The sequence below is a fragment of the Megascapheus bottae genome, chromosome 10, assembly GCF_031878675.1.
Source record: "Megascapheus bottae isolate mThoBot1 chromosome 10, mThoBot2.hap1, whole genome shotgun sequence".
Classification (NCBI taxonomy): Eukaryota; Metazoa; Chordata; class Mammalia; order Rodentia; family Geomyidae; genus Megascapheus; species Megascapheus bottae.
Genome location: NC_143518.1, coordinates 34,938,756 through 34,955,868, shown reverse-complemented (window position 1 = coordinate 34,955,868; position 17,113 = coordinate 34,938,756). Strand labels below are relative to the sequence as shown.

Genomic DNA, 17,113 nt, shown 5'->3' with positions numbered 1-17,113 from the left:
CAGTCTCCCAAGTGTAGAGATTATAAGAATGCACCAGCTTGCCTGGCCTCTCTTAGTTTTATATCAGAAGCATCTTCTTCCTCCTTTCTCATACAGAACCATCCAATCCTCACCCAGATTCTCATTATCTACCTTCTAGCATTTATCCAAGTACTATTTTAAATAATTGGTTTTCAAAGAGATATTTTAGTAGAAGTCTCCTTAATGTGACAATGTTTTTCCATTTTATGAAGTTCTACTTGGAGTAAATTTCTGTAATGAGAGCCCTATGCCTTGTTCCTTTTTGTATCTTCATTTCATATGATCTAATGTAGGACAGGAAGACATTCCAGATGTGTCTGATACACTGATTAAACTTGAATTAAATGAAAGGTCTTAGGAATGGGTTTGGAAGAAGGCTGCTATGTATTCTTTTGCTAAAAATGAACAGTTGCCAAATTACAAGAAGGTCTCAGAAGGAATCCAGAGTCACCTTCTGAATACCACAAGGAAGCAGTTAAAGGAAAGAAGCAATAACCTACTTAGTATATGCTTTGTAACAACAAAGTGGAGCCAGAAGGAGAGTGTGTCTGTGCCCTTAATGCAACACCTGTGCTCCCATTTTCAAACTGGATGCTCCAGTTCTCCTCTTTTTGCTCAGTTATGTAATGGAATCTGTCAGAATTTAGGTAAGAAGAATTATTTCTTGGGTCTGCAAGACCTCTATCACAAAGAAGTACTACCTAAACGTTCTTGAGCCAAAGGCTTTGGACTTCTTTTCCTGGAATCTCTGGGAAGCAGCTGAGCAGTCAACTCCTCACCATTTATGTAGAATCTCCCTCCACCCTGTGGTTCTCTCCACTACTGCTTGTGGTTTAATCAAGAGAGCTTGGCACATAGCCATACCTCCAAGGAAAATGGCAGATGCTCCCCTCCCCCTCCTTTTTTTTTTGTCTCTAAAAGCCTGTTGTCATAGAAACACAAACAGCTTCATTCACTCTCTCCTTAAATATCCCTAACCCACATTTTAAAAGTCAAATTATTTTTAAAGGAAGATTAAAAAAAGAAAATAAAAAGAATCTTAGCAACAAACGTAGCTGACCCCTGAGAGACAAGGAAGTGCTCACATAACGGTCTGAGAATACCGGATCTCTTTCCTGCCTTTCATGTGGTTTGTAGCATTGCTGCTTGGAGCACAGCTCCTTGAAGACGCCAACGAGCTACAAGAATCACCTACTTGTTGGTGGCGGTTTCCACTCAGAACTGGGGGGAGGACAGGACACTTAGAAATGCTATATTAATGTCAGGACTGGGAGCATCCTAGTAAACATTTTTACTTCAGGACCAACCTTTTATACCTGCCTTTCCCATCCAGATGGAATTGCAGAGAAAACAAGTTGTGTCCCCATGGGCCATTTCTCCCATACTTTCTTGGCCATATGAATCTTAGCAAGTCACATGGCTTCTCGGCGAAGAATGATCCTTCTCAGCTTTCCTTGTGGCAAGCATGGCGGTTGAAGAAGGCTCTAAAGCCCATAAAGAGTGCCTAGCATCTATCCACTGTCAAATCACTGGCAACCATTACAAAATTGGGAAGACCACGGGGAGGAACTTGCTCTGGGGATGAAACTTATAGGTGATAAAGAACAAGGGATACTGACCATTTGAGGAAATGATCTTGTTAGACAGAGGGATCCTCTGGGGTTTGCTGGAAAATGCCAGCTTTTTCTCCCACTGAGCAAGGGTAGACTTACTGAGCTAGTATTTTCCTAATTTCCTAAAAATGGCCACTCTTCAAGAGGAGCTTCCAGGGCACTTGAATAATTTCAGGTTTTACATCAACTGTCTTAGCACAAATATGATATTTTAAAATAGTGCTTAAGGACAGCAGGAGGTTACACACTGTCTAATACTGAGCTCTATCAACATGCTTTGCATGTCCTAGATAGAGAATTTTGTGGCACCCAAGAGTTGAGACTTTTTGGAATAAATACGTCATTATGATGGACACTAAAGAGATCTTACTATAAGACACTGAATAGCCATGTGAGCAAGGATAAATATATGACTAAAAGCTTAGACAAATGCCATTATCCCTTTTTTTCAAAGTACACATATATTCCTGAGTGGTATAGTATTACTGAGTCCTGACAATGACAGCCAATACTGTTGATGCCCTAATTTATTAGTTAGCAACTTATAGTAAATCCCCAGAACCCACCACTCTGTCACAGGCTAAGATTTCCCTTCATTCTACATAGAATGAAATCTCTTTGTTACGGTAACAGTCACTGCTTTGAAGGAAACCACATTATCGCTTGATGGATTACTGGAGTCACGCCCTTTCCCTAGCTGATTTCTTTGCCTTCTGCCTCCTCCCTATTCTTCCCCACTGAATTTTCTCTTTGAAATGCAAAACATAGGGAACTACCTTTCTAGCGAAACCTCTAGGTTCTATACCCACTAGGATAATATAAAATAAGCCCTGGCTGTACTTCCCTTCTTGTGGAATGACTTTGGTCAGCTTAGATAATTTCTATTCTTCAAACTTCAGTGAAGATCTCATTCTGATTCTGTGAGACAGTATTGTCCATTTCCTGCTCTTTGTTACCTCATACACACTTCTGTTTTGCAATTCATACTGCAATGTAATCTAGAATAATTATTTAATTGTAGAACTAGCCATTGCTTTCCTCACGACAAGGGCCTTGTGCACTTAACATCTGGCACAATGTAGGAACATACTAACACCTCAATAAATATTTTGTCAAATTAAGCATAGTGGTTTGAAAAGTAGTAATGTCATTTGCAAATGCAAATAAAGTAACTCCCTGTTTTCATTGATTTAGGTAGCATGGTATAGTGGAAATGATATGCTGCAAACAAATCTGGTCTGGCTGTGGCATGGTCTTCCATCTCTGTGAGTGGCAGGTGGCAGGACCTCTACTTGTATTATGGGTTGAATTGTGTTCCCCCTAGAATCCATATGTCAAAGTCCTAGTGCTGGGCTTCATTTAGAGATAATTAAGTTACAATAAGTCTGATCAGGGTGGTGTAATGGGCTTAATGGTGCCTGCTCCCCAAATCACATGTTGAAGCCCCAACCCTCAGTAATTCAGAATGTGGCTGGATTTGGAGAAAAGATCTTTTTAGAGATAATTATATTAAGATGAATTCAGCAGCGTAAGCCCTCATCTAATCTGACTGCTGTCCTTTTAAGAAGAGGAAATCTGGATACACAAGGAGACATTGGAGATGTGCACGTAGAAAGGAAAACCCACATGAGCAAAGAGTAAGACGGTGGCCTAGGCAAACCAAGGAGAGCACTTAGAAGAGTGGAAATCTGAGCTAATCTCAGTGCTGCACATGTGTAATCCTAGTTTCTTGGAAGGCTAAGATTGGGATGACCACATTCAGAGGACAGCCCAGGCAAAAAGTTAGCAAGACTCCATCTCAACCAATACAGTGCTGGGTACGGTGGTATGTGCCTGTCATCCTGCTCTTTGGGAAACATCGGTAGGAAGATCTTGTTCTAAGCTGCACCGACAAAAAGTAAGACTCCTTGAAAAAAGTTACAAAAACAGGAAAGGCTTGGGAAGTAACTCAAGTGGTAGAGTGCCTGCATAGTCCTTAGTTCAAATCCCAGTACTGCCAAAAAAAAAAAAAGGAGAGGAAGGAAGGGAGGAAGGAAGGAAGGAAGGAAGGAAAAGAAAGAAGAAAGAAATCCAAATCTTAATACCTTGATCTTGGGCTTCTAGTCTCCAATTTCAATAGTTTAAACCATCTAGTCTGTGGACTTTTATTTTGACAGGCAAACTAGCAAATGAAGATACCATTAATGACTTAATGAATAAGTTCTTACTGATATAGACATTAACTGAACTGTAGGCTATTGCACTATTGCTTCTGGAAGGAAACTTAATAGTTCACTCTTTTTTTTGTTTGTTTGTTTGCCTGTAGCTAATGAAACAGTGGCCAGAGAGAGTGTAATGACTTCCTGGACTCCAGTAGTTCTCTTAGTCACTGGTTGAGCTTCTGACAGAGTTCTACTCAGAGCACCATGTTTCTCTTGCCTCTTGTCTCCCATAGTATAAGACGTGACTTCATATCCAGTGCTATGGCTCACACTAGTGTCTGCTAAACCTTCGACGTGGTTTAGCACATGTTACGTGGATGAAGCATTTTCATATACTCTCTTAGAATGCCTAGAGTAATGTGTCTTAGTGTAAGCTTTATGGCATATCAACACTTTATTATATATTAGAGTCTTGTAGAGTATAAAAAGAATCTTCCCTCCCATTTTGGGGATCAGTAAAGGCAAAACATTTAGCGATTTGTCTTTAAGTGGGCTGCTATAACCAAAGAGGGCTGTACTAGTGTAAGAGCTACTTCTGCTGCCACTCAAGGAAACAACTACCTTTTCATCATGGTTGATAAGGTATTTAAAATACCTTTATCTTCTATTAATGACTATAAGGATTCCAGGATCCCCATAAGGGGTTTTGGGTCTTTTTTTTTTTTTTACTTTTTCTTTTTGTAGTTCTGTCTCCTCATCTATAAAGTAGGGGACATTAATAACATGCATATTATTTGGCTGCTGTGAGAATTAAATACGATGTGATATAATTAGCATATAGTATACAGTCAAGGCCTGCCAGTTTTTGAGCTGTAGGTATAGCTCACGTGGTAGAGTGCCTGTCTAGCAAACCTAAGACCCTGAGTTCAAGCCCCAGCATGGCAAAGCCTGACAGTGTGCTTATTTATAGATAAGCACCTGTGTCTGAGAGGTTAGATGATTTATACTTGTGACTAGAATGGGCAACATTGGATCTAAAACTCCTGCGATGCTATTCTGAAATTTCTCTTACTTTTTTGAATGTCTGTGGGCAGGGAGAGACATCTGGATTGGGATTAGCCTCTAAAAATGTTTTGTGGCAAGCATTCAGATACATTCAGAAAATGGACAAATGGTTGGCTCTTGCTATAAAATGACTGGAACCTAGTCCAATGCATTAGAAGAACTCAGAAGTGCATGCCAAACATCAGGGGATGTTTTCCCAAAGGATTCAACTGTAGGAAGCATTATGTTGAGGGTGTAACCTAGTTAAATTCTTTACTTCTCCATTTCTGGTCATTTGGGAAAGGTGTCTCGTAGATACCGTGTCTACTGTGGGCAGAAATCTTTGTGGAGTGACTTATTTTCTCCCCTTGAGTGCAAAGAGGAGAATGTTGGAGTATAAGCAACACCTTACAGAGCCAGCATCTTGGTCCTTCTATCCTGGGACCTGCCTGGAGTTGGGATTTGGAACTTTGATGCAGGGAGTAGTGTTCCGTCTTGTTTCTCACTAGTTAGATGGTGTTACCTAACCAGATGTCTCTTCTAACAGAACTAAGATGCTCTGTGAGGAAAAAAGTCCTAGAGGAAAGGTGAAGGTTTCCATGCTACTTCCATCATCCACAGTTAAAGAAGCTTGAGAATGATAATCCAGTGCATGAGCTTCCGAGTTCCTCAACTGTAAAATGAGTCTAATGATAGCATCCATGTGGCAAAACGTTGTGAGACTCTATATAGCTCAAAGTGTTTGCCAATAATAAAGTGTGACCCAATTAATCATTCTTATTCCTCCACTTTCACATCTCAAGTCTTAGTCTTCTTTTGGCAGTCCTGAGCTTGAGCTCAGGGCCTGAGCACTGTCCTTGGACTTTCTCAAGGCTAGGGCTCTACCACTTGAGCCTCAGCACCACTTCTGGCTTTTTTCTATGTATGTGGTACTAAGGAATAGGACCCGGGTCTTCGTGCATTCTAGACAAGCACTCTACCACTAGGCCAAACTCCTGGCTCAAGTCTTGGTCTTACCTCTCTGATTCCTCTGGCCCTGAACCTGTTATGAGGCTCACAATTGTGTCTATAAAATGAAGCTCTTCTGTTGCATTATTTAGCAGCTGCTTCATATCTTTAGCACGTATTACTCAGAAGCAGAGATTTCATGTCATATCCACTCCCAATCTCTTACAACACAGGTGATCAATAAATAATCACTGGTGGTATAGAGCTGTTTCACCATTCACAGAACATAAAAAACCTCATCGGGCCAACATAAGAATCACTGCATGCAAGCCCATGGAATGCTCAGCAGAGGTCTTCCACAGTAAAGGAAGTGTAAAGTGCTGTTGCCATGGTGAAAACCTTGGCTATGGAAGTAGATCCATTATCCTGGTTAGCGACTCAGCCTTTACTCATTGGTGGGGCACTGTAGCGGCCACCGGATACTCACCAGAGGAATCTGACCTGCACAAATAAGATGGATTGAAGGTCTTGATGCCACTGCTGACAGGGTTGCTTGCGTTGCAGATGTAGATTCTGTCAGCATGCTGGGGCCCGATGGTGATGTGTAGGAAGTGGGAGTTGTTGTCGGGGCTCTCCAGGTGGGAGCCTCCCTCGTCAGTCCAGTTGTAAACCACATGGTCCCCCTTCTCTGCTTTGCAGGCTAGCATCAAGCGACAAGTCCCATTCTCACTCTCCTGGGTTCTGTTTAGGACTTTAATTTCTGGAGTGGAGACCTGTTCTGTCAGGAGGAGGAGAAAGGGAGCCATTACCAAAAGGAGCCCTGTGAAACGCACCCTTGATTTTTTTTTGGCCAACAGTTAAGTGCAGCCAAATGGCATTTGTCCCTTCTCAAAGGGGCTTCAGTGGGAATGATCTTTCATTGGAAATTGTTGTTCCACCCCCACGTCTTACTACTTCCTTTCCAGGTCCCTCTTAAGAGGCAACACAGAAGAATTCCATTTTCTATTTCCCCTCTGCCAGTACTGTTAGGACACTCTTCCCTGTGTTGTCCTTCTAGTTCTCCTCTATTCCATCGAAACAAAGCTGGTTGAATTGGCTTAAAATATGGCCTCTTAGATCCCAAAGCCAGGGTTTTCAGTGGTTGGATTCCATTTACAGTGTGCGTGCGTGTGTGTGTGTGTGTGTGTGTGTGTGTGTGTGTGTGTGCTTTTGGGGATCTAGAAAGATTTTCAATTGTAGCCATAAGTCCGATCAACTTATACTACTCTAGTGTCATGATATAGGCAAGTTAAAAGGGACAATCTTCATTTATTTTTGGTCCAAGACCAGTATTCAAACTCTATACTTGCCACTTTTGCTCAGTGGCTTGTGGTCTACCAATGGAGTCACACTCCAACCACAAAGGGACAGTCTTATTATTCACAATCCCAACAGGACACGCGTAGTGCTGGATTTGTGCATCCATTGCCTTTTAAATTTTCTCAGAAATTCTAGTTAATTATAATGATTCCAACTTTATAGATGAGGAAGCTGAGTCTCAGAGAGATGGAATGTCTTATATAATTTTATACAACTTCTAAGTTGACCAAACTGAGATCAGAACCTCAGTCCATCTGTCTCAAAAGTTCGGCCTCTTCCTTTGACTTGAGAAGAAAATCATGGCTGCACACATCATTCTTTTGAAAGTGTTACAGGTGTGACAAAGGCAATAAACTTGTAGAAACAAAAGGACAGAATGACAATATGTCATATGTACTGTCTTGAAAAATACATGGGATGAGGCTTGCACATTCATAATAACCTTGCTTCTTGGAGTGATCCAGACACCTATGGATCTGGGAGAGGTTTATGAGAATTCTGGGTATCATATTTGCAGGAATGGTAATGGTATGACAGGAGAGGAACAGGGAGATTATTTCTTTTTTTTTTTTTTTTTTGCCAGTCCTGGGCTTGGGCTCAGGGCTTGAGCACTGTCCCTGGATTTTCTCAAGGCTAGGGCTCTACCACTTGAGCCACAGCACCACTTCTGGCTTTTTGCTACTTATGTGGTACCAAGGAATCGAAACTGGGTCTTCGTGCATGCTAGGCAAGCACTCTACCACTAGGCCAAACTCCTGGCCCCCAGGGAGATTATTTCTGTCCCACCTCTAGATTCCTAAGGATTTCAAAAACATGCTGGTGAATGGGACTTCCTGTTCTATTCCCATGCATAAGGAAGTCACTTGGAAAAATCAGGAAAGCTCCATAAGGCTACCAGAATACCTGGTAATTCAGACTAGCCTTTGGGCCCAAGGCACAAACACTGGGTATATCAAGGAGGAGTGGCAGTTAACAAGGCTCAAAAAAAAAGCATTGTCCTTGGACTTGAGTGGACATGGGTTCTATTTTAAGAACTGAGAACTGTAACTGTAACTGTAACTGTAACTAGAGCCTTTGTTTAAATGACAAAAAAGAAAACATGTTCTTCCACCAGAAAGATGTGATCCTCGGCCAGGTTTCTGGGTTTGGTGAGTGGTGTGTGGGTGGATTTTCAGGTCTCTCTGCCCAGAACCTCCAATGCAGTATACCACCTGCACAAAAGTATGTAAACAAGTGGATGCATACACAACACTTCTTTCTGCATTTCAGTCTCCCCTCGCCTATGAAAGTGACGTTAGGTGGTATTCAAGCTGTTGAAAAACCAGGAACCTTTTCTCTTTTTTTCCCCAAACAAAATCTCATTTTCAAATGAAGACTCTTGGGGCTCTATACCCTTCAGCCCATGAGGCAACTGGACTTCTTTTCTTTTGAAAGGACAAATAACTAGATCTAACCAGCTACCATAGTGTTTAACTGCAAGGGGAAAAGATGCCTTCCAGGAAGCACAGTTTAAGTACTCCTTGGATTGGATGGTCTTTCAAGTTGCTGCCAATTCCAAATATCATTTGTTGACGAGAAAGGAGTAAATTCCCTGCCAAGAGACCATGTTGGCCTTGTAGTATGGAGTAGCGAAACCCCCATTATTACCGTAAAGCTTCAGCTCCACACAGTATTGTTTGACTGACACATTTCCCTCCAGGGTAATAAAGTACCACCCCTCATTCTCCTTCCCACTTCTCAAGATCTTCAGGGTCAGGCTTTCCAGGTGAAACTGATAGCCAACTTTCAGATAAGGTGGAGAGCCCTTATCAGATGTGTGGAGAGACACAATTTTCGTCTTGGTGATGCTCTCGCGTGATTTTGCCATTGTGACGATGACACGGATGCTTTTGTTCATGCTCTTGTTTATCGGTTCATGTGTGAGCGGCAGCAACGTGTTACTTCCCAACTGCCGCAGAATCTTTGGGCAGTTCATATCATCTCCACCTGTGGGAAGGAGAAGAGACTTCCTTACAATAGAGCTCTGGAAAAATACATCATGGTGTGGGTTACAAATGGCAGGCTGAGCCTATTTCTCCTCTTGCAATGATTCTGGAGTTGCTAGGTCCTCCGTGGCCTCTAAGGACTGCACGTGGGTCTCCACCATATCCCCAATAGTTCAAAAATCCCAATTGAACTCTCAAAATTACTTAATAGAGCCATGCAGATGGACATGAGTCCATGAATAAGTATCCAGGTTAGGACTAGAATGTCTCAGCTGTCGCTCATGACACTGTTGGCTTTATAGGATGAAGGACGCAAATGACAGAAGTTGATACTGAGTTCATACGGGAATATGTCCAGTGATGAGAAACACAGTAAAATCTGTTTGAGCCCAGTACTCAACCTGGACTCCTCTAAGCACATCTGAGAAACTTATTAATGCTTTTATTTCTCTTTTTCAAGAAAAGCTAAGTCAATTTAACAAGAATAGAAAGACACAAAACCTCATAACTATAACCACTATAAGTAATCATCCTGCTGATTATTTAACACCTCATTCCTGCTAAAACCCACAATCTGTCTTCCTTCCTCCCTCCCACCTTAGCTTTTTGTTTGTGAGGCTTTTTCTCCCTCTTGTCCTTGCTTGTTGTTTCAGTGGGAAAAAACAGAAAGGGAGCGTCCATTTATTAGGATTGCAAATCAGCCTTCCTACTTGGATGAATGCCTTGATGGAATGGTCACTTTCTGCACTTTGTCTCCATAATCTCTTCATTCTGCTTTATGGGTCACCTGAATGAGTTCATCAACACAGACATGCATCCTTTACACAAGGTCCTTTACTACATCCTTCAGTGTTTTCTGTGCCTGTGCCTGACCCAATATTTCCTATACCCACTCCAAATACCTTCTCATCCATCATTCTCTGGACCTGCCTTTGCCAGAGGTCCTGTTGCTCCATGGTATCTTCATTGGATTCAAGGAGCACTTTTTCATGATTCATCACACCCTACATTAGATATACTGTTTGGATTTGGTCTCTGGACAACCATACTTTCCCAAGTTCACTTCAATTTTATTGTTTTCTCCTTCATGATCTCCTTGGGGAGACTTGTGCTTCTTTCAGACATTTAAATGTTGCAGTACCTAGGGCTCAATGTTCCAACTCGTTCTCTTCTGTATCACACCCATCAGTTACATAGTTGGACCTGTTTCTGCAATGCTTACGTTAGATCTTCTAGCTAACCCCTTTGCTGTACTCTCAGCTGCCTACACAAAGCAGTTTGTGGAGCTCTGAAAGGCCGCTCAATTGCGTAGTTCCTTTGGAAAACAGCACATTTCACTCCAATTTCTCAGGCCAAAGTACTGAAACAACCTTGGCTTGCTTGTTTCTCACACTTTACATGCAGCCAAACAGAACATTCTGTTGGCTTTAATTACAAAATAAGCTTCAGATCTGAGCATTTCAGATCTCCTTTATTCCTACCATCACAGGCCAACGAATCTCCTACCATCCAGTGCGGTACACAGAGGCATCCCCATGTTGTGTCTCTACTGCTGCTAAACTTCCAGGGCTTTTTAGCACTCCTAGAATAGTGCAAACATTCCTTCCCGGATACACCTTCAAAGACCCATCATATGCTATCCCTGGTATCCCTCCAATTCCATTTCCTGCTCTCTTTCCAGCAATCATCCATTACTGTTTTGGGCCTAGGTTCCAGTGAAACACTTGGCACATAGGAAATTTTTAATAGATACCTATTGAATTTACAAATGTGAAAAAACATATTTGACAAGTCTCTTATTCAGCTTTGCCTAAGATTCAAGTAACTGAATTTAACCATAAACCAGTGCTCATGAAAGTAGTGTGTGACTCAGAAAACTTAGATTATACTAGTTGATAAGAAATTCAGAAGAGTAAAATAAAACCGTCTGTCTCAATCATGAATCTACCTTTGGCTCTGGTAAAGATGAGCTTTTAGAAAATGGAATAAACTGCCCAAAATATTTCTTGATACCAAACTGCCCTGAAATCCACCCCCCACTCTGGTAAATACCCACACTGATACTAGAGATGCATGACTGGATGATCTCCCTGAACTAAAACCAGGATCCGTGTAGTTCAGGAGCATAATTATTATAGGAAATGAGAAAGATGATTAGGCATTTATTCTTTTTAAATATTGCTACTGTGTTGACCCTTAAAACAGTGTTCAGACATTTGTTTGATGAGGAATGTTACTGCTATTGTGGGTACTGGGGGGTGATTTCTACATCAAGACATTCAGACCCATGGCACACTAGGAATGCTTGACTGTTCAAATGGCCTCATGAGTGATGGAATGAGCAGGACCTAGCAGGACCGCTTCAATTCTGACCCCGACGTCTTTGTATGTAAAGGAATGGGAGAAAATTGAGAATCACCCAGGTTCAAGTATGGGGTCTTTAACTTGCTTATAAGAATGCAGATAAGGTATGTAGGTTTTTCTGGGATTTAAGAATTAAGAGTCATTAAAATACTGCTGAATTTTTTAGTCCAAAAAAATGAATGGGAAGTATTCCCATTCTAAAGACTATAAACTTCTACCCTCCCAAATGTCCCATGCACCCCTTCACCCAACATAAATCCTACAGACCACTTAGACTGTAGTGGCGTTCAGAGTGTAAAATTGGTGGGGTAGGAGAAAAAGGAGATGTAAGATAAGATAGGAGAAATCCACGCCAAAAATATTAAAGAAAAAAATAAAACAAAATAAGAGGGCAAATAGGAACAGAAATGGGGCAGATGCGGACAGGCCAAGGAGTTTACACAAATGAGAAATGGAATCAAAACTTCATTGGGAAGAGACCCTCACACAACCCACGTGAAGAATGATGATGTAATGCCAGTGCCTGTGAATGGCTGGGGGTGTTTGAGATCATTCTACACGAGCACCAGTGGAAAGATGAGTGGCGCTTTAAAGTGGTTTGTAAAACCCTTCAAGTGGAGTCCCAGCTCCTGAAACATCCTACTGGCTGATGAGTGTTTTCCAACGGGCCTATGATTCAGTCAGCCCTGTTTACCAAAAGAGTCTAAGAGGAAATATTCATAACTTCAAACACCAACTCACTTTCCTTCATGGGTAACTCAAATCTGAAACCAGAGTGATTCACAGGGGCCTCAATAATGGCCTGGAATTTGAAGGATTGAGCCAACCATTCCACAATATAAGATTCTAACTGGGCCGGGAGTTTGGCTTAGTGGTTAAAGTGCTTGCCTAGCATGCATGAAGATCCTGGTTCGATTCCTTGGTACCACATACATAGAAAAAAGCTGGAAGTGGTGCTGAGGCTCAAGTGGTAGAGCTCTAGCCTTGAGAAAGTCCAAGGACAGTGCTCAGGCCCTGAACTCAAGCCCAGGACTGGCAAAAAAAAAAAAAAAAAAAAAAGATTCTATGTAATAACTTTTCTTTTCTCTTTCTTTTTTCCTTTCTCCTTTCCTTTCCTCTCTCTCTAGTCTCTCTTTCCCCCTCACCTCTTTTACTTTTTCTTTTTGTCCAGATATTTCTGGTATACTTTTAGCATCTTGCTACCATATTTTTTCAGGTAGATAAGAAGCAGAAGCATATTGATCCTATGATTCTTGTGGTATATTTGGGCTCAGAAAGAAATGGTAATTTGAGGTTGCATTTTAAGCATAGCCATCAGTCAAGTTCCTATCCTTTGGTAGTACTGAAAGTGCTAGGTCTTTGAATCTTAGTTTATTTGCATTTGCCATTCTTCAGATTTTTAGCCTACAACAACCTTTGCTTACCTAGATAATTTCTTCTCTCCTTTATGTCTCCACCTTGACATCTTTTCCTAAGGGAAGGCTTCCCTGGATCCTAGCTTAGGTTAGGTTTTCCTGTCACATGCTTTCAATGGCTTTGCAGCCTTCCTTTGTTTCACTCATCATTTATAACTGGTTCACTTTGCCATTCTTACTCAGTTTATCATGTGCCAGTGGTAGGGACTTTGTTTAATTCATTGTTGTATCCCTAACACCCACATGGAACATAGTGGGAGCTTAGGAAATCCTTATTGCTCAAATGAATGAATAAAATAGAATGAGATGAATAAACAAATAAGCTAATGAACAAAGGACAACACAGAGTCTAAATTTTTCTCTTTTTACAGTCAGGAAGTATTCTGCTTTATTTTATATGGGGGAATAATGGGGACCTTTGTCACATTTTCCAGATTAAGAGATTGAAGTGCTTTAGCTATTAACCCTCAATGTCAGGTACAACATACTGCTTGTCATTCGGTGAGCACATGCAACATTTTAGTTCTGCACTTATGCCTCCATAAGAATTCACCCTGCTATCTCTCTATACTTATTTCTTAAGAAAATACTGATATTTACAAAAAGGAATTCACCTATGTATATGTATATATACACATATATATGTGTGTACATATTTGAAAGGTACAAAGAAACTGGTTTATAATGGTTACTTTTAGCAATGGCTGTGGAAGTGGGATTAGTCTTTACTCACTCTTCTTTGTATTATGGAAGCTTTAGAGACATCTATATGGGATTCTCTTTCAACAAACAGACAGGTTCATAAAAGTTTTAAGAGTAAACCTGCCCGATGAAAAAAGTTCCTAACTTCTTTCCAAATTTCAAATCATACACTTCTTACAGGTTCTATAATTTCCTGAGCCTGACCTTTAAATTTTTCTGTTCTTTAATTTTAATTCATACACTTCAAAAATACCTTAGTTTTTATAATGGGATCCAAATACAGAATTTACTATTCCTCTTGCTCCTTGAACATTGGCTCACAAATGGAATTGGATAAAAATCAAGGTACAGGAGCACAAAGAAATTACTAAACTAATTGGTGCCTCTTCCCATTTGTAATGGTAATAATAGTAAAACAAATAGGTGTGGCATGATACACACAAAACACTTAGTATGTGCAGTGCCAGGTTTATATCAAGGATGCAGGAATACACCTATTATTCATTCAACCAACATTTGAGGATGAGCTATCCCATACCAGACCCTGTGTCAGGAGCTGGGCAGAGGCTATGTTTGTTCATTTTGCCTCCCATACAGCTTTTACAGTGCCTGCCACACCATGTGTTCTTAATAGATTCTTCCTGATGGGAATAATCACAAGTCAATGTATAAACTAAATCAGAGAGCCCTAATCTCCTGATTGTAGTTCAATACTACTTCTTTGTCTAGAGACAATGAAGAGGAGAGACTCATATCACAGGAGCAAAGCTTTTAAGAAGTAGCAATGACTAGATTGACATTTGGCATGCAGTGGACCAGTGGACACCCTCTCAGATTGGACCCTCTCAGTGTACTCAGTGGAGGAAATGGGGAGGGTGTGCATGAAGTAATAAAAGTTCTCATTAGGGTAGGCTTATTAATCATAACAAAGATATTGCTGTTATAGGGGGTATTGGTAATGGGGGAAGCTATACATAATTCCCCCTATGCATCTGTGGCAATAGGGGTACAGGAAATAACTGTATCTTCCACTACATTTTGCAATGAATCTAAAATTGCACTAAAAATAAAGTTTGAACTGTAAACCCACTGTACCTCGCCTTTATAATAACAGTACATTTCTGTTTGTCAGTCCCAGGGCTTGAACTCAGGGCCTGGGCACTGTCCTTGAACTTTCTTAAGGCTAGTGCTCTACCACTTGAGCCACAGCACCACTTCTGGCCTTTGCTGTATATGTGGTACCAAGGAATCAAACTCAGGGCTTCATGCATGCTAGGCAAGTACTCTACCACTAGGCCAAACTCCCAGCCTAACAGTACATTTAAGTCTTCTTTCTTTCTTTCTTTCTTTCTTTCTTCCTTCCTTCCTTCCTTCCTTCCTTCCTTCCTTCCTTCCTTCCTTCCTTGCTTCCTTCCTTCCTTCCTTTCTTTCTTTCAATTAGGATCAATAGAAATTTGCTGAACTGAGAGAAAGAACATGTAGACTTTTAAACTTGTAAAATTCTGACTGGAAATTTGAAACTGAGCTGAGCAGAAACAGAAGGGAAGTAGGTGCTGATTTTATAGGCATCAAGCTTCTTGATTGGATAAGTATGTCATGGTTGACCTGTCTCATTTACAAAGCATTTCCACTTAGATTTTCTTGGCCTTTCACAAAAATACTCACATATTTAAACATGAAAACGGTGAAAAAAATAAACTTATTTCAGAAAATGGAATGTGAGGAAGGAGCAGTCACCGGTTGGGGTGACATACCTTCCATGGCTGAGCTGTTTCTAACCAGTGACTTCCGAAGCCTCAGCTGTCAGCTGCACCTGAGTGGCCAGAAGCAAGACCCAGCATTGGGCAAGAGAGACAGAGAAAATCTAGCTCTTGATTCAGTCCTAGCACACTGTACAGTTACCAAGAAGCAGGCCAAAAATGGAGTGCAAGCAGGGGGTGCAAGGCAAGGAAGGTTCGGCTTTCTCTGCGAACACTAGAAATGCCTCCATTTAGCTTTCTGAGTCCTGAATTCAGTTCTGTTTTATCATAGATCTTAGGAAGTAAGAGCCATGAGCCTGTTGAGACTGAAGGAAAAGGAAGCTGAGCAGGGGCCTTTTCATCTGAGAGTCTGGCAAGAGACAGACCCCATATACAGAACCCGCATATCCCTGGCATATTGCAGGGCTTCCCTAAGATATGGAAAAGTCCATGATTGATTTACAGTCTTAAAAACTCCAAACCCAAAACACCCAGAGCCTCAGAATTTCCCCCGCTCTCCCTCATGACATCTCTTACTTTGCCTGCCACCGTCCAACCAAAGTTCCAACACATGGAATCAGACAGAGCTTTTTGTTCTTCTCATACAATCAGCCCATTGCCCATTTCTTGCTTGGTAGTCCCATTTTCAGATACTGTTCTCATATCCCTGATGTTACTAAACAGAAAACAATAGTTTGCCATGGGAGAAAAGTAGGCCAGAAAAGCAGGAGCAAACACTATCTCCAAAATCACTGTTGCCTGTTAGGCTCTAATGTGGGAGCTGCTTTGGCCTCAGGAGTTCCTGATTTGCATTTCTCACATTCTGTAATCTAGAGAAATCCCAACCTCTCCTTCCTTTCTCAGCCTTGGAACCTGTTTTTTCCCCCCAAGAAAACCCATTGCCATTAGTATGATCATACTGTAGCCACTGTTTGTTCCCAGCCAAAGCCTGAGGTTTTGACTTCTACCTTCTCTTCCCACTGTCAACCTGGCTTTTTAGTGGATAATTTTCTAATTTGTCTTCTGGTGTGTTCATGAGCATCTGCTTCCAGGGCAGGGACACAGAACAAATCTTTCAGAGTTCCATTCCCCAGAAGACCATTTAACTAGAACTTCTACAACAAACTTTGGTGATCTAACAGGTGCCTGTGGCTCCTGGTTTCCTTGAAAACTAGGATTGCGAGATCTGAGCCTTGAAACCCACAGGCCCAGGAACTTATATTGTTCCTTCCTCTTTACAGAAGAAACTCAGAGCCAGCCACTGAAGAATAGCCAACGGAATCATAATCTTCAGTCCTGGTGTCTTCTCTTCATCTGGGAGGCTGTGTTCATTCCTGGCACCTAATCACAGGAGTCTGACCCTCTGACAGAACAACACTCACCTGTTCCATAGCTCAGTTCCAAAGCCTGGGAAAATAACAGCAGGAGGCTCAAGGAGAGGAAGCGCTTAGGATCCATTGGCCAGAGATGAGAAGGAAAGAGGCTGGTCCAGGGGCCTGCCAGTTGCTTGCAGGTGCCCTGAGAGAGTAAGCTCAGATCAGTCAGTGTGGCCTCTGCCGCCTCTGCTGTTGAGTTTACCCATCAGGAACCAATAGGCTTCTGAAGCAGCTTCCTATCTCACTGGGGCTTTTTCTGCCTGTGTCTTAAGGATTGCTCATTTCTCCTCAGCCTTCAGTCACTTGGTTGTTCTCAAGAATTGCTTAGGAGTCCTACACTTCTAGACCATGAAAGTTGGGAAAGAGGCTGTGCAGTCACCTCAATCAAACTGATTGGGAACAGAAA

General features: G+C 41.5%; 1 protein-coding gene across 2 annotated transcripts in view; it reads right to left on the bottom strand.

Moving 5' to 3' along the window:
* The window catches only part of Slamf1 (signaling lymphocytic activation molecule family member 1), a 30,823-nt gene extending 14,034 nt beyond the window's left edge, over positions 1–16,789 (bottom strand). For both annotated transcript variants that reach the window (XM_090340656.1, XM_090340655.1), the window contains exons 1-3: positions 16,714–16,789; positions 8,774–9,112; positions 6,255–6,545 (exon numbers count right to left, since the gene is read on the bottom strand). In XM_090340656.1, coding sequence (XP_090196782.1) covers positions 6,255–6,545; positions 8,774–9,112; positions 16,714–16,789 — 706 coding nt within the window. The remainder of the gene's footprint in view (positions 1–6,254; positions 6,546–8,773; positions 9,113–16,713) is intronic.
* Between the last annotated feature and the right edge of the window lie 324 nt (positions 16,790–17,113).